Here is an 18,599-nt window from a genome sequence, read left to right on the forward strand (position 1 = left end):
GGGCTCTGGCTGGGCCTTGGGGGCTTCGGTCCTCGTCGGTGTGTCGCCGAGGTTGTGGGCGGGTGGGTGCACGGGGGCTCAGCCCTGGCGCAGGGGGCCTCTTGTGCATCGGCCTAACCGGGGGGCTCTTGAACCGGCAGGGAGGTTGTTCCATCTTTGCAGGAGTCCACTCTGCAGGTGGGGGAGAGACATAGGAGAGGTGGAGAATAAACTTAACCTGGGTGTCTGTGTCTTGTGTAGTCTGGGAGATGATTGAATGTTGGGGTGGGTACAGTTTCCTCTGCGGTGGGGTGGGGTGGGCTGCCCCGGGTCCTGTGGGGCTTGGCGGTGCTGCTGCCGTAGGCCCCGGTCTGGATGGGCCTGGGCTCCCTTGCCTTGGTGGATACCGGAGGACGGGGGTGCATATTGGGGTCAGCGGGGGAGCTGGCCCTAGGGAGGGACACCCTCCCCTCCCTTCTTTTCCTCCCCATCCCCGGCTGCCTCCCTCTTCCCGCTCCACCACACCCACCCACACAGGTAGGGCTTTGGGGTGCAGGTGTGTCACCAGGGTGCAGGGGAGACATTCCCCCCCCCCCCCCCCCGTCCTCTTCTGGCCACCTGTGCCTCAATTTTATCTCACAACTTAGACATCCACATTACTTACACTCTCATAACACACACACATATATATATATATAGGGCCTTGAGGGTGGGTACGTTAACGGCGTCCAGTAGACGGTCTGTGTATTCAAACCTACCTCTGGCACCGGTGCCCACCTCTCAATTTTAAATCCATGTAGACATTGAGGGTTCTCGGGAGGGGCCGTGCTAACACCTGCTGCTCTCTGGCAGCAGCACCATGCTCTCCCTTGTTTTAAATACACTTTAGAGCAACACGCAGCAACACTACACTTGAGCGGGAGGAGGGAGGTATGGGGTCTTAACACCCCCCCGTTCTCTGCTAGCCATCGGGGCGGGGGGGCTGGGAAGAGATGCTGGCTGTCCGATTGGCCTCCCTGCTGCTGCGGAGCCTGGGGCGGTCTGCTTGCCTCCACCCGGAGGGAAGGGTAATATCTCTTGGGTCTGGGTGCCGTTTCCATCTCTGGGGGTGAGGATACCTGGACCCGGGGTATAGAGTATGTTTGGGGAGTGTGATTGTGTGTACATGTCCATTTACGTTTATTCCTACGTTGGGCGAGTGCTGAGTGTTTGTATATGTGTGCATGAGGGTGGGAATGCATGTCTGTGTCTGTGTGTGCCTGTTTGTCTGTGTCTATATGTCAGGTCGGGTCTTAGACTCCACCTCTCTGGGAACTCTAAGGCCCTCCAAAGTGTGGAGGCCTATCTCCCCTCACCACACTCCCTGCCGGTGACTGATGCCCTCAGGGGTCGGTGCATTGTTGGTTCTTGGTGTCCGGGGCTGGGCGCTCGGGTATGTACCGGCTCACTCCCGGTGGCTACTTGGCGGGGCCTGGCGCCTGCTGCTCGGTCAGGCCTCTTCCGGGGCGCGGGGGGCCCTCGGGCCTCCGGCCTCTGTGCCTGCGGCTCGGTTCACTCTGGCACAGCTGGCTGCCGGCGGAGCCGGCGGGCACGCCGGTGCAGCCCCCTCTAGCTCCTGCCCGGTGGCTACTGGGTGACCCCTCGTCTGGGGATCCTCAGCCCTTCCCATGAAGGTGGCACGGATGCCCCTCCGGTGGTCCTCCTTGGGCTCTTGCACTCTGGGGCCTCTGGATGTCTGGGGCCTGGATCTCCTCCATGCCTGCTTCATGCCCTGGGGGACGGGGCTATGGCTCTCTACATCCTCTAGCAGACCATTACATGGGGAAACCATTTGAATACAAGCGCGCCGATCCACACAGGTGTGCACATGGGTGTTCACTGTTCGTAGACTTAAATCACACCTTTCTTGGCTGCTACTTCAAAGCACATTGTGCGCTGTCTGTCCTGCGTGCTGCACAACAACATTCAATATTTAGTATTTACTGCTGTTTACACTTAGCTAGATTAATGCGATGGTGTTGTGTATAGTATGTTGCTTTGTTTTGTTGTTTTTTTTTTGCTTGTTTTCTATTCTTTTTCTCTCAACAGGTGATCCCGGAGATATTTTTTCTTCCCCCCTTTCTCACTGTCCCTCTCCCCTTCTGTTTTTCTTTTCCTTCCTCTTTCTTTCTCCCTTTCCTATCCCTCACTCATGTCTGTCCCGTCTGTAACAACTGAAAATAAAATAAATAATAAAAACAAAGGTCGATCAAATGGACCAATACGGCAATGCCATGATGATCCATTTGGCAAAATAAATCCATTGGGTATCCTTGTTGGTCTTCAGACAACAATTCTGATGGCTAAAGAACCAAATGGGACAGGCGGAAAAAAAAAGAAAAAAAAAAAAAAAAGAAAATGTCGGCGCACTTTTGCAAATGCGTGATCTCTTGGTAAATCAAGCAGATATTTGAAGTTTACACAGCTACGTTCTCGCCTGAAAATATCTTAAAAGTTTATTTTGTGAGCGTGAAAGAGTAAGAGTATTAAAACTAAGTAGCTGCCGCCATTGTTGGGAACTGGAATTGGCTGGGCCGTAGGGGGTAGGCTGGGCCACGAAGGATGCACTTGACCCATCCTTCAAATCCAGGGAAATGAAGGAGGCATTTTTTTCAGCTGCATTTGGTGCAGCCTTCGTCCTTAAATTCATCACAAAGATTATTTAACAAGGTACCTCGCAGCACGTTCTCTCCCCAGCGAGTTTCTTTGGCCTGGATCTGGAAGTCAATGGAGTAGTTGGCCATGGTCTGCCGCCCCTGCTTCAAATTCAGCAGGCGATGAGCCGCCGCTTTGGCGCTTGACCCCTTGTCAAACACACTCTTAAACTTTAACAGAAAAGCAGGATAGGTTATTTCAGGGTCGCCTCAGAAAACCGCCTGAGCCCACTGCAATGCGTGGTTGCACAACAATTGAACAAAAACTGCAAGTTTTGCGCCATCATCCTCAAACAAAAAAAATCAACAAAATTTGCATTAAAACCCCGCACATTTTGATAGCTCATATTAAATTTAGTTCTTTGCATTCTTTTGGCAGTGAAGAAAAACACGGCTCAAAGTGGTCTAACTCAAAAAAATGATCTTTAATTTTACATTTTCCAGAAAATGGAGACTGAGGACAGAGACATCAGCTCAAGTCTGACTGCGGTAGCAGCCAGGATGGTTATATTATGCAGCACGTCACACACACACTCAGTTTACTCAGTTCCTCTTTCTTTGTGTGTTAAACTTCCTCTTTTCTCCAGTTCCCCTGTCTAAGATCTGTTGCCAGGGCAACTTGTCACCCTTAACCTAGTTCTTGTCTCGTCTGAGCTTAAAATACATATAACAATATAATCAGACAATAAGCACTAAGAATATATATTAAATACATGACACTCACCAGTGAAGGGCTCAGGTAGAGTTGGATGTCTCGAGACCGGTCTTGGTCTCGAGACCGGTCTCGAGACCACTTTTACGTGGTCTTGGTCTCGTCTTGGTCTCGACGGACTTTTGTCTTGGTCTCGGTCTTGGTCTCGACGGACTTTTGTCTTGGTCTCGGTCTTGGTCTCGACGGACTTTTGTCTTGGTCTCGGTCTTGGTCTCGCTGTCTCGGTCTTGCGCTCTCAAATCGACATAGTGTTCGGGAGATTTGGAGTCAACCATCAGCGGAGCGGGGGGTGTCTTACTGGGCTTAAGCCCGGGTCATTTTTTCAGAAGCATGGGGTTTTTTGGAGTGTAATTTGTTTGTTAGATGCCTGACTGACAACTGTATAAAACAAAAACAACACACGAAGCACAGAGCGCACCGTCGTAAATTCCCCCTGATTTTGGTATGATCCGAGCTTTGGCACTAGGCGACTGAGCACAGCACCCATGTGAGCGAGGGGGGAGAAGCTGCTGCCTGCGAGTTTGCTGCAGAGGAGAGCTTAAGTTTGACCAGGTACCAACGGAAATCATTCGTACTGAACTAATAATGTAAATATGACGGTGTATCACAAAAGATTGATATCAAACTGATCACTTGGTTGCGTTACTTACTCTTCGAGTGAATCAACAAATGGATAAATAAAAAGCCGAACGACAATGCTGATTTTTTTAGAGAGTCTTAGCTTACATCTCATATTTTCAGTTGTTACCCTCCACGGCTAAACAAACTCTCTAAATCGGTTTCAGTTGTGTACTGATGAACACAACAATGGACATAAGGAGCTTCTTTCAAAGAAAAAACTCAGGTAGATGTTATTTTATATATTATGCTTTGTATGTTGTTGTTGTTGTATGTTCAGTATATCTATGCAAAACAAGAGGAATTTCAATACACAGCAGTATATTCACAGTTGAAACCAGATATTTACATACACTTTAGGGAGAAAACATAAAACCTTTTTTTTACTGTTAAACATCAATTTAGAGTAAACTTTTGTTTTAGATAAATAAATGTTGCAATGTCTTTTGAATTAGTTAAATGTCAGAATAAAAAGAGGGAGCTGTCTATTTTAATCACTTTCATCAAATGTAGGAGTACATATACACTAAGTTTATTGTTAATTAAGATTAATTAAGAAAACTCCAGATGATTCCATTCTGAGCTTAAGAAGCTTCTGATTGGTTAGTAGAGTCCATGTGGGTAAATTGGTGGCACAGCAAAACACAGAGCCTGTTTCTTTGAAATGGGAAGGTTTCTTTGAAAAATCAAGAGATGTCAACCAAAACACCTGGAAAATAATTCTGGAAAAGAATTGCGGAGCTCCATAAGTGTGGCTCAATTTTGAATACAATTTGGTGCCATTTACAATTAAGAAATACAGACAGTTTCTCTCTTTACTCTTAAAGTTAACAAATATGTTTTTTATATTTATCAATCTAAAAAAATAAACATTTAGTCTGATTTGATGTTACAATTAAAAAGTGTTTGTGTTTTTATCTGAAGAGTATGTAAATATCTGGTTTCCACTGTATATTTGTGCTTGGCTTGATTGTCAGCACAAAGAGGGAGAGAGACGACGAACATGACGACAGAACAGAGATGGAACAAGAGCAGGTGAGACACACATGTTAGTCAAATGGTTGTTTGCCAAAAACTCATCAGAACATGTATCTCGTACCTATTGTATCTTTTTAGATAGCGTTTGTTACTTTTAAAATTCTATATTTATTAAGTTATGCAGGCTTGTTTGCTCAACAAGGCTAAATAATTATATAAACTTTTCAGAATCTAAATAGTGTACTTTGGTAGAATTAAAAAATAAGTGTAGTGCAGGTCTAAGATGATTTTTAGTGCTGCTATCATCTAGTTCTGATTCTGGTTCTGTCTTGGTTACTGTTGTAGTCCTGTTTTAATTCTGGATCAGTTCTGGGTCTGGTTGAATTGGGGTTTAGTCCCTGTGTCTTGATACAGGCCCGACTTTGTTCTGCCTTGCTGCTTAATTAAAAAACTATATATAAACTAATATATATTAGTTTATATATAGTTAAACTATATATAAACTATATATATATATAAACTATATATATATATATATATATATATATATATATATATATATATATAAATATAAATATAAATATATATATATATATATATATATATATAAATATATATATATATATATATATATATATATATATGAAGTCATTCTTTTTTGAACAAAGCTCAAAACAGAGCCTAATAATCTTTCAGTCATTTCTACCCCCACTTAATTTCCTTTGGCTGCTCAGCTCTCACACAGTGGCTCAGCTACGCTCCAATCCCTCCATATTGTGGCCAATCACATGCGAGGATATAGGATAATATCATTATGTGAAAAACAGAGAGGGTGAGAGACGCAACAGTCAAGTGGAGCATGCGTCAGTCCTTTCAGTGAGTGAGTGAGACAGTAGACAGTGGTGAGGAGGGCTGTGCGAAAGCAAAAACACATAAATATGCCCGAGACCCGTAAACGAAGCAGAATCTGGCTGCAGTTTAAAGACTTTTTTTTTGTCTCGGTCTTGGTCTTGGTCTTGTCTTGGTCTCGATACCCTCTGGTCTTGGTCTTGTCTTGGTCTCGATACCCTCTGGTCTTGGTCTTGTCTTGGTCTCGATACCCTCTGGTCTTGGTCTTGTCTTGGTCTCGGATTAGGCGGTCTTGACTACAAGTCTAGGCTCAGGGGCAGGTAGGCAAAGACTCGAGGTGCCTGGTTCCGGGGCGGAGGAGCCGGCTCCACCATGGGCACTGCCGCTCCATCCGAGGGAGGATTGGCTGCAGGTACTGTGCTCTCCCCGCTGGAGAGTGCGGGGAGAGAGAGCAAAATATAAACAAAACCTGCAACTATCATGAGCCAGCCGGACCATGACACATCTAAGTGACTATCCGGTCGTTAAGTGATGACGTGACGAATCCTGCTTCCGGGCCTAAAGTAGTCTGCGTTTAATATGGCTTTTGTGTTGTTAACATGTTTAATTTTTTGTATTTTCTTCTATTTAATCTCAAAAAGGTCCTAAAACAGTCAGTGATCACTGTTGACCTCCCTCGGCTTTCATTACCACTAATCATTTATTAAAGCTCAGTTTTTAAAACCTTAGGATGTAACTACAGCCCAGCCCATGCAGCAGTATATGAATGACTAACCTCGTATTGTGGATGGATTATCTTAGTTGTTCTCCTGGCTGAAGTTTGGTCCTTTTACAGCATCCTGCCATGCGATTACATTTGTTCCTGACCACCGAGAACACCTCGAGTGGAAAAAAAGTTAGCTTGTTTATATTATGCTAACATAGCTGTGTCGCTAGCAATCACGTAGCACATAATTATATACCAGCTAGCCAAACTTCAGTAACCCTACAAACGTCACTACTGTTTAGTTTTCTGTCTTCATTTATGTTGGAAGTGATAACAGAGCTGTACGTTTTACATTTGTTTCCAAAACCCTGCAGTCAGGACATGCTATATTGTATTTAGATAGAAGCTAGCGAGCTAACTTCCTGCTAACTTCTAACTCCGTTAAATGTCATAAATTCCGTTTTCATGGATGCCTGGATGTTAAACTCAATTGTTACACCTGGTAGAGCAGAACGCTGATCATTTTATTAAAGATGAAAGTCTTTAGACAGTTTTTCAACTCTCAGTAATACCATAGTGATCGTTCGATATATGGACCTGCAGCAGAGTTTAGGCCCAGACATGGCTAGTGACATCAGACTTAACGACCGGATACTCTCCCTAGTTGCCCTAACCAAACCACATTTTAAGTCAAAAATGTCTTCAGATCTTTGGTCCCCACAAAGATTGTTATACAAACACTTTTAAAATGGTGAACTGTAAATTTTACACTTAAGCTTTTTTCCGGGATTTAAAGAAAGGAAGAAATAACACATCCTATTTATAGTTTTTAGAGGTGTTGGAAGACAGATATTATTGCTAAGATGGCTTATTCACTTGGGTTGTATGCTATGTTAACCTAACTGTGTGGTATACTTGAACATACCAGTCTGCTTTATACATTTGAGCATGGCATGACTTTTCACTCAATAGGAAAGAAAATATAGATCTGTATAAAACGCATTTAACTACATTGAATAAAATCATATGTAGTGTTTTTTCCCTGTAGTGGTGCAGCTGAGTTTTTGGTGTGTGGCAAACACTAACCCTTTTTAAAAATTCACTGTTTGACTTATTCATTCATTATTATGTTGGAGAGGTATGTGGGGAATGTATACACCCCGTCCTGCACCATGCACCTTGAGAAAGACATCACACATGAAACAGATACATGCTCCTTTTGCTATCAGTATGATGCTGATTGGGATTCTGACCCTAAATGTCCTCACAACCTCACCACAGTCACTGGTCCACACATTCACTGGAAGGATAAAGTTTATTGATGTATTTTGTCCTCACGGTGGCGCCAAAACACAAGCAAATAGTTCACATATTCCTCGTAGCAATTCATCACATTATGAAAACATGAAATTAAAATGCTTATAATTTTAACATTATCTACTTGTTGATTAATTATTGATTCAATCTTCGATACAGATTTCTTTCACTGATTATGAAAAAAATGCATTCAAGTAAAACGTAAACTGGGAAAAAACAAACAAAAACAAAGCAGGACTTTACACTCTGGATTTGACTCTCACAGTTGCAGATAATTATTTTTCATAGATTTTAATATGTGTGTTATATTTTTATATTTTGTGAATCTAAGCAGGTGGGTTTTGCTCCTGTGGATTCTGGTTCTTCTCTGGGTTGAAACAGGAAGTAATCTTTTTAATGCAGGCGTCAGAGAGGAAAGGCACCTTCTCTAGACGAGACAAGTAGACAAGGGGCTGGATTGTGCTGCTGATGTTCAGAAAGGCAAAACCCGCAGGCTGCACGTAGCAGCGAAACACATGAGGGGAGTAGTAGTCCTCAAATGGAAATAGAGCAACAAGTGGCAGGTAGTTGAACACGATGATACACAGGATAGAGAGCACCATCTTGAAGGCCTTCTTTTTCATGGGGTGCATTGCATCTTTCCCTGCACCGGTGGACTTCTTCAGTGCCCACAGGATGCTTGCGTTACACACCACCATCCAAGTAAATGTTGCCAGTACCTCACCGGTGAACAACTTTTCAAAGTTGGGGAGCCCTCCCACCATCTTGGCTGCTGAGTAGGCAAAGGTGAGGCACAGCACCAGCACTGAGAGGCCTAACCTGTACTTGAAGTGTTTAAGTTGCCCAAAAGCGATTGGAAAGAGTACAGCTACAAAGCGATCCAAGCAGATGCAGGAGAGGAACAACGGGCCGCTGGTGTCTTTCACGCCATAGGAGAACTTAATGGCAGACAACACCTCTTTGAGCTTCCAGAGGTAGAGATTAAGAAAGCTCAGGGGGGTCATTGCACCAAAGTAGGCATCCATGAAGGCCAAGCAGCCCAAGTATATGTCTGAAGTGGAGGGCTCTTTGCGATTGTGGATGAGAATAGCAATGACGAGTAAGTTGGCCGGGATACCCAAAATTACATTGATGCACTGAACGGCCAGGTCAAAGAGAACGGCCTCTATCAGGTTGTCGCACCCATCAATAGCACTGAAGGATGTTGCCGTGCTGTTTATGAATGCTGTGGTATTGAGAAGCAGCTGAGTCAGGATAGATGTTGAGCTGAGTGATGAATCATTTGTGTCCATGTTTGTGCTACCACAAGAATCAGCGGTCTGATGGGAGAGGAGCGAGAAGGATTATTGAGCTACTTCTGACCAGTCGTAGAAAACAGCAGCTGATACCATTAAAGCCATGAAGTTATTAAAGTGTTTTGGTTTCTTTTACATCTGTGAAGCCACAGCCTGTCTGTTAATTATTATCCCTGCTTCTGATCTGCTGAGATTCATCTTACAAGTAGAGATAAAGTAGCTCCAGAGACAGTAAAATCATGTCGCAAACACCGTCAGAGCCTCTCCTCAGGCTGTTATCTTGTTATTGTGTCTGTGTGGACTGTCCTCTGGGAAACGTGACTCCCCCTAGGAACATGTAACTCACTTAAGAGAGTCATTCTAAAAGCACCACCCTTTCACAGAAGGATAAAAAGGGCAGTGATTGCCAAATTAAAATGGAAAAGGTCATATTCTGTTCAAGATTATTGGAAGTAATGTCAGTGGGAATTTGGTCATTTCTTGGAGCTTTTAAAAGCCCATTTCTGACATTCAGCTCATCTTTAAGCTAATTTCCAAAAAAGAAGGATGATAACTTGGAAAAGGAATTTTATCAAAGGTGGACTGATGGAATAAAAACATTTATAAGCCACAAGTTTAGTTTCTCTGTCTTTGGGTCCTACGAGAAGATTTTCGATGTTTCTTCTGCAGCTATTTTTTATTGATAAATATCAGGTTTTGTTCTGGGCTTCGGGAATGTTTGCAGCAGCTCGTAGTCAGCCTGATTTGAACAATGTGAAAGTGCAAGAGTTTTCAAATGGAGTACACCTGAGCTACCTCCAGTAATGAACTATTAAAGCCAGAGGCTGTGACTGTTCCTTGCCATCAAGGGAACTGTTCTGCTATAATACAGACCTTTCGTGAGCTCTGTTCCTTAGTGGGCGATGTTTCTGACGTGCTTCTGCTGCAGGCCACAAACGCTCCGGTGGGACTAATCACAGGAGGAGTAATCTTTGGCAAAGATGCTCATCCCTGGAAATGTCACAACTAATCAATTGTATTTTCCTTTGGGCAATCACTGGAAAATGAAGTCTATATTACAGAATTTACAAAGAACACATTTCTGAGGGTTTAATCAGGTGTGGGTTACAGCACTGTACTGATGTTGATTTGGATTTTTAAAATTCTGATGAGATGATTTTTGCTGATTATTGTATTGCACTGCATCCAATAATGCATGAAAGCACAGGGTATTAAAGGTTTGATTTGGAAATTTGGAACACTTCTGTCATCTTTTATGAAAACTCATATTGTAATTACCCCCCAAAAATCACATGTTTTTTTTTAAATTTCAGATTTGTCCTTTGCAGCATTCTTGTCACTGTAGATATGTTTATATATTTGTTGTTTTACAGCTAAAACACGCAGAAATGCTACCGTTTGTTATTAAATAAAGTCACTCCATGTTAAGATGAAGATGAAGATTTGTGCAATGTCAAACGAAGAGAAAGTAAACGGACCTCTGTCCATTTGTCACTTTGATAATTTCTTGCAAAACAGAGTTAACCCCTCATCCCTCAAAACTGAATTATTTATCTGTTACTTTAATATATGGTTTGGCATCCATGCTCTTATCAAGGACACATACTGAAAAATCAACGAAATTTGCATTAAAACCCCGCACATTTTGATAGCTCATATTAAATTTAGTTCTTTGCATTCTTTTGGCGGTGAAGAAAAACACGGCTCAAAGTGGTCTAACTCAAAAAATGAAAATGAAACAGTTTGATTAGAAACAAACTTCTTGAAATAAAAACCATGTACAAAATCACATTGGCCTTTTAATAATTTTAAAGCATCTCAATGTTCTACTCACCTGTTTGAATGATTCCTCTAAGCTGAGCAGTAAGTGTGACGCTGAGCGTGTTACAGGTGTTCATTTATAAGTTCTCTGAAGTGTCGTGTATTTGACGCCAACCAGGGGAGGTTCTGTCTGACATCATGAGGGGCTGACTCTTCAGTAGAGAGACTGTTGTGATGAAGAGTTTCTGTATTGTGCTGATATTTTTACATAAGCAAGAAATCTCTGAACTGTGCCAGAGATTATTGATAAGCTTGCCAGTGTCAATTTGCTTGACAGGGAGCATCACGGGACCGGTGTGATGATGCTCTCTGTTCACTGGGAGTGATGAATGCTGTCCTCAATCACTGAACACAAGTGCAGGAAAACATCAGCAGTCGAGAGCAGATCTAAATTGTGTTTGCTGGGTTTTAGTGCATCAGTGTCTCACTCATGTAGCTGAAGAAAACAGCTAGTTTAGACTCCCAATGGAGTGCTCATCAGTTACAGGTGAAGGTGAAAAAAAAAAGATGTGGCAGGTGCATAAAGCCTGTGTGTGTGAGAGTTATAAGTCAGGACGTACTGGGATCGATTGTTTCACAGAGCTGTTAAATTTGAGGCTCTGCTAAGTAGAACCCAATGTTCTGTTTCCATGTGAAGACAAGAGGGAAAACCCACAATGATCCAGAAGTGAGGGAGAGAAAAAAAGCGGGTGGGATTTATTTGCATTACTTCTTTTTTGTCTAGGGGGGCAGCAGAGGATCATTGTACCTGTTTGACAAGCACTGCAGGTTCCCACAAGTAAAACCTGACGCTTATGGTAAATGGCCTGTATTTGTATAGCGCTTTACTTAGTCCCTATGGACGCCAAAGCGCTTTGTACTACATACAGTCATCCACCCATTCACACACTGTTGATGGCAAGCTACATTGTAGAACCTGACGTTCATGCAGACATGACATGATATTTAAAGTCTATTAAATTCCCCAGGAGCATCTGAAATCTATCCTTTCCACCTTCATCTATTACATAAATCTTTTTTTCTCCAAATGTGACCATCGGTTTCATGTTTATACATTTATAGAGTAAAAACATTCCTATGATAGTGATCTTCAGAAATTCTGGTTTTGATGCACCAGCTGCAGATCTATAGATCTGTTCCTATTCTTGTGGTTCTGCACTGTGTCCTGCACATTCTTCCTGCTTACTCTGCATCTTTCAAATTAAAACACTAAGCCTGTGCATCTCCAACCTAACCATCAGTGCACCAGCATAAGGACAAGTGGAAAAGAAACAGAAGAGCAACAAACAGAGCTTAAGCTTAAATTATTACATATACAGTAGGGAATGTGTTTATGCAGAACCAAACAAATCCACAATAAAATCCAATGCAGGACAAATTTACGCCAACTTAATAGAATTTATTAAAGAATAGTCTATACATGTCAAAAGCCTGTAATACAAATCATAATCTTGGCTGCTTCAGTGGGTCATATAATTGTTGTAAAGTTGAGTCACATCTTATAAAAACACAAACTGTGAGGAAATCTTTTCCCCTTTCTCTTATTTCACGTCTCAGTTGTAGTAACCTTTGCAAACAAGCACAGCTTAAGAGGACAGAATGCAGTCTGTGGTATTAGTCAGAATCAGGCATTAGCATGTGTCTGCCAAAAGGAAAATGATCAGAAATGTTGCCACTGATATTGTGCAGAAAACCTCATCACAACACCATCAGCAGCATGCAGCACACCGTGATAATTAACATAATTAAAATCAAATAGCAAAATGTGCTTTGGATCCATGCATGTGAGTAAGATATCAGCATTTTATTGTCTTGTTGTGCATTTAAATCCGTGATATAACATGTGTGCGTACAGAGGAGGCAGAGACCGTCCACAGACATCCAGCTGCCTCCAGTCTCGTCTGCATGAGAGAGATGCAGGTAAATTCCCACCAGTACATACACCCACTTACTAGCTCACACACACACACACACACACACACACACACACACACACACACACACACACACACACACACACACGCATACACGCACGCATGCACGCACGCATGCACGCATGCACGCAGGCATGTACAAGGCAAAGTACAAATTGTGACAGTGCTTCCAAAATAAACCCTGCAATAAAAAATAACAAATGAACAAAAAACATATCAGAAATAGTTGTAATGGCTTTAGAGTATATGTAGAGACATTTTCTTATACACTGTTAATCCAGTTTTCCACACAAACTGACTGCTGTTCAGTTTTTCTGTCCAGTGATTATTGGCAGAGAGGAGAGGAAAAAGATAAACACTCTTTCGAAAAGTCTTTGAATATTTCAGGGAAGTGTTGTCAAAGTGCAGGATTTTTGGCTTATTTCTGCACTGCTGTGAATGCACATGCTCCAGAGGATGAACGGGCATTTGGACATGACTCCATCTAATGATGTTTTGACATGGATGTACAGTGGAACTAAGTGACTGCCTCGCGGCAAAAATAGAGGAAGTGGGCATCCACCAGCTTTCACTAATTATTACAATTAAGGCCTTCTAAATGTGAAGTAATCACTGTAATTACAGTGCCTTCATCTTGGGGCAATTAAATGACAAACAAACAACCTAGAGTTTGATTTAGCAATCGCTTCTTAATGGAATTAATTATGGAGGAAAACAACAGGATGTGATTATTTTTCAGTGAAATGCGTAAGACAGGATGAGCTTCTAAATTTGACTAAATGGGTAATGAAAACAGGTGGTAGTAAGAAATTAAAATCCAGCAGGCCAAACTGTGCTGTGAGCTCTAGTTTAGACAATGCTTAATCAATCATGTAAGGTAAACTCTGCGTAAGTAAAAAAGTAAATGTTTATGAGATGAGTTAATAAAACACATTTGGACTAAATCATGAGGCCACTCTGCTGGATATTATATTTTGAAGCAATTCACAGGAGGAGCTATTCTGATCCCTAAGGAGAAGAACTCCTCATCCATCAGCCAGTTTTGCCAGATCAGCCTGCTGAACGTAGAGGGAAAGATCTTCTTCAGTGTCTTGGCCCAAAGGTTATCTACTTTCCTGCAAAGAAACAACTATATTGACACATCAGTGCAGAAGGCCGGCAACCGGAGCATCCTGGGATGTCTGGAGCATGCCAGCGTCATTTGGCACCAGATTCAAACTGCCAAGAAGGAAGAGAAGAGACCACGAAAAGACCTTCATGTGGTCTTTTTAGACAAGCAAAATAAACTGTAGGAAACTAAACAGAAGAATGAAGAAGAGAAATAACAAGTTAACATAAACCAGTGACACACTCCAGGGCCTGATCAACCCTGGCAGGGCCTCCTTGGATGAGGGTGTCTAGTGATAATGGCCCGAAACCCCCGATGAATCCAAGGTCCACTACTGATGATGTGTCCCAAATTTTAAAATGATAAGTTAGATCAGATCTCTAATCCCTAAACCTAACCAAGGAAGGAAAATGGCAGATTAACCTGGGCAAAAGACCGAAAGTTGAGGCAACCAACGATGTGAGCTGCTGACAAAGTTTCTGGGCTGCCTTTCCTCATAACAGCCATCCCCCAAGAGTCTCTCCATCTAAAGCAATGCATTATCAGGGACTGTAACATCTAGTCCTTCTTACTGAATCAGTTCTTGCAACCAAACATGAAGGTAGCTCTCACTTTTCATAACACCAAATGTCCCTGACCACTTGTAATTCAGGGTTGTCAAACATGCAGCCAGCAGCATTTTTTTCTGCTTTGTTATTAGGCAACTGCTTTACTGACTTATGATGTGGCCAGTGATGTAAAATGAGTTTGACACCTTTGCTCTAATTCATCTGAAACACAAGCAAGAATTTAAATAAGACTGACGTTAGAGGCTTCACATATAATCATACAGCAGATCAAAGACAAACTCTTGGTCTTTTGGATGTATTTTCAAAATAACAGCAGTCCACTGCACTGGTTGTTAGAGGCTTCTGAAGCAGAAACCTCACACATCATTTCCACTGGATCATTGTTCATGTTAGTTTGGATTTCTAAACAGAATAACATCAACATACAAATGAGCGGTGAATACAAAACTTTCAGACGCTGTTTCTCTCACAGGGACGTATTTAGATTACTATCTGAAATTTCAAACTGTATTTGACTTGTTAAAGGGACACATACAGAGTTCATAACCTGCCTGACGCTTTGCTTAGTAATTTGTAAGTGTGAGTATTTGTTTTGGATCCTGTCTGGAGCACACTGGGAGGCGTACAGGGAAACCCAGGTACTTTAGCCATGGGAACGTCATGAATGCAAAACAAAGCCGAGACTGTCCAGAATGTCTTTTTTTTTTTTTTTAAATGACTGACAGTGGTTAAATCCCACCAGGATCTTGGTCAAGTCAAAACGTTGTGTTTCTCCTTCTTGTATTCAATGTGCATATAGCCACTTTGTGAATGCTGGGACTGATTGCTTTTACTGCTAAGTAGTCGTGTGAATATGTAGATAACACCATCGGCCAGATGACTATTTTTACACTCAGGGACGCCGTCCAACTCTGTGACATGAGCTGCTGGGCTCTATTGTACCTCTCTAGCCGCAGGAATAAACACCTGCTGCTGTTCTCAGAATAATTATACACACTGTAAGAACTGCCCTTTCACTAAGTATGAAGCTCTCCATCAAGCAAAGACAGAAAAATTCTTCTGGGTCTATAGCTGTCAGCTATTTACTGATAGATTCTCTCCGGAGCTTTTAACTGTCGCTTTCTTTTTGAACTTTAGTTTAAGTGGCGCTCCAAAGATCCTGAAAACAAAGTCATTTTTTTGGAGAAGCGAGAGCTCAGATGGAAACATGTGATGTCATTAACTTCCCTGCACCAATCAGGATTTGGCACCGTTGATCATTGTGGGGTGGTTAGCTCATGTTGCTGAGTTGGAACTAGAGATGGCACGATACCACTTTTTTATGTCCGATACCGATACCGATATCATAAATTTGGATATCTGCCGATACCGATATGAATCCGATATAGTGTTTTTTAATCAATAAAACTGTTTTTTTAATATATTGCTGCATTTTGTATAAGTTCATACTCAAGTTTAAATAAACAACAACACTAAAGCTATTCTGTTATACCTGTATGTAAAAAACACACTGCACCCAAAATATTTCATAGTTCAGCAACACTGATCAATCTAATAAACTTAAACCTACTCAGTGCTTCCTATTCTGGTATTTTAAAGAGTACTTAGCAGAAATATTAAGCAACCTAACTAATAGGGTATAGTAGTATAGTAGTCTAGCTTACTAGGGTATATTAGGCTTAACAGTTACTATATACAGTAATGGACTTCTATATATTTTACATAAATTAAACATTAAAACTTTGGTTGTAAGATTCAGATAATTATTTATTAAAAGCTCGACATTTTAAATGAGAATAAGAAAGAAAAGTATGTCTTTGTGCCCCCTTTTGCCTGTTCATGCCCTATCGGCCCCCCTGGCTAAACTTTGCTAGATCCGCCCCTGCACAGTTACCAGCCGTCAGCTGGAGAAAAAGATCCTGGTGTAGAAAGTAATATTAAATAAATTCTAACAACAGCTGATCAAGCTTAAACGTGCTGCTGTTGTTCAGCCGCTGGTTTCCTCTTTCTGGTGCAAAGTGGGCCAAAAACTAAGAAGAGAGACGGACTCGCGACAGAAAAGCCGATCAGCTGATTACTGATCTGTTTCATGATTGAAGTAGCAGCAAGAAGAGGCAGTCGCTCCATATATCGGTTGTTAAGCTTAACGTGGGAACGCTTTACAAACATTCAGAGATGAACTTACACACTTGCTTTACTTCTCTCTGGGATAACTTCATTGGAGATGAAATGCTGGTGAGGCTACAAATACACACAGCTGCATCACGTGACCACACTGCTCCAACGTGCTACGGTTATGAGCCGAGTTACACCGTGTCGCAAGTTTTGTGAGGTGCTTTTTTGATATTTAATGGATCGGATTACATTTTTTATTTCTCTCCGATATCCGATCCAGTAATTTACGTCAGTATCAGACCGATACCGATACCTAATATCGGATCGGTCCATCTCTAGTTGGAACATTAATTAAATTTGAGAACCCACACACTAGGGTACTAAGAAACCGAATACTACAGTAAATGTTTGCTTTGGATCTGTTGTTTTATGTGTGACACTTTTATGAATATTTAATATAAAAAAGAAGTGTTTTAAATAATAACTGGAGTTTATGTTAGCACCATTAACAGCAATATCCATGGGTTATTGCTGTGTACACAACTTCTACTGTAAATCTCTGTGATCACACGTGACAGCAGTGCCACTAGGATTTGTGCTGAAAGAAAAAAGATCGACTTTGTATCACTAAAAACTCATCCCTGAAACAGTGTTAGAGTTGAGAAGTCATTCAATCCTGTAACGCCAGGTGTATCAGTTTTTGTGAGCTACTGAGATCTCTGTACCATCAGAACTCAAGAAGCTTCTCAGATGAGAGGTGAAACGTCTTCAAGAAACTTGAAGATGGTTCAGGCTTTAGAGAGTTTAAACCCCAACATATCAAACAACATGCATCATTGTTTAGCTCAAAGGGATGTCATGTTCAGTAGCTTCTTAAATTTAAGCTAATTAAGAAGTTAATTGCAAGCAAGTAATGAAAAAACACTGTTCTGATGTGTTATATGCACTCACCTGGCACTTTGTTATGTAAACCTTGCTAGTATTGGGTAGGATCCTCTGCCTTTAGGTTCTTGATCCTGTTTACATCCCTGAATGCACTGAATTGTTGCCATCTTATGGGCAGATTGTAATGTTAACAAGCAGTTGAATAGGTGTACCTAATGAAGTGGCCGGTGAGCATAGTTGGTAAACTGATATTTAAACTGATAATAAAAGTCAATAAGATAGAATTGATAACTTCTTAAAATTTTCTCATATGTGTTTATGGCTATATATTAATAGACTGTTGATAAACGTTAACGGGGTCAGGAATGAGAGTGGGTAAATAACACTGATCAAACAATCTATGTATGTATAATTGCATAATAGGTGCTTGTGAAGTTGTAACAAGTCACTCTGTTGTAAAAGCTCTCCCAGGTTCCATACAGGCAGCCTTTTCTCAGAGACGGTCCTGCGTATTTATTTGACCCTGCGGAGGGAAAGCTGATGTCTGATAAGAGGCATTGCTCACTCCTGCCTATGAAGAGGCCTCCCTAGGGAAACCCATACTCTGGCCAGCTGGCTGTCATAGGTAGCACGGTGAGAACATAGGTGATAGCCTTTCAACTTGACTGCACGTCTATCAGCTCCTTTCTGAACAACCTGATAACAATGCTGATAGAGATTTGGCTGAAGAACACTCGGCTCATCGTGGGAGCACTTAAATGGAAACATACATAGATTAGCTGCTTGCATGTATGGTTTAGTGTGTATTTTCATTGATTTGGAGTTTAATATCTCTCCTATAGAGCCTAGGACAGTGACAGCTGCAGCAAACTTGATTTTAATATTACATCTAATATTTTAGTAGGAACTATGTTGAAAAAGGCAAGGTTTTCATGGAAAATGTTACATTTTAGTACTGTCCCATTGCCTCAATCGTATGAAACCAGCATCTAAACATCCAGTCTGCCTTTACAAACACTG

At 41.7% G+C, this 18,599-nt stretch overlaps 1 protein-coding gene across 1 annotated transcript; it reads right to left on the reverse strand.

The window, feature by feature from the left end:
- Positions 1-7,541: 7,541 nt before the first annotated feature.
- On the reverse strand, positions 7,542-9,994 carry LOC146519937 (G-protein coupled receptor 183-like). The gene has a single exon (XM_085156710.1). The coding sequence runs from the start codon at positions 9,142-9,144 to the stop codon at positions 8,179-8,181; it is 966 nt and encodes a 321-aa protein (XP_085012836.1). The 5' UTR covers positions 9,145-9,994; the 3' UTR covers positions 7,542-8,178.
- Between the last annotated feature and the right edge of the window lie 8,605 nt (positions 9,995-18,599).

Source organism: Neolamprologus multifasciatus, chromosome 4, assembly GCF_963576455.1.
Source record: "Neolamprologus multifasciatus chromosome 4, fNeoMul1.2, whole genome shotgun sequence".
NCBI classification, from domain to species: domain Eukaryota; kingdom Metazoa; phylum Chordata; class Actinopteri; order Cichliformes; family Cichlidae; genus Neolamprologus; species Neolamprologus multifasciatus.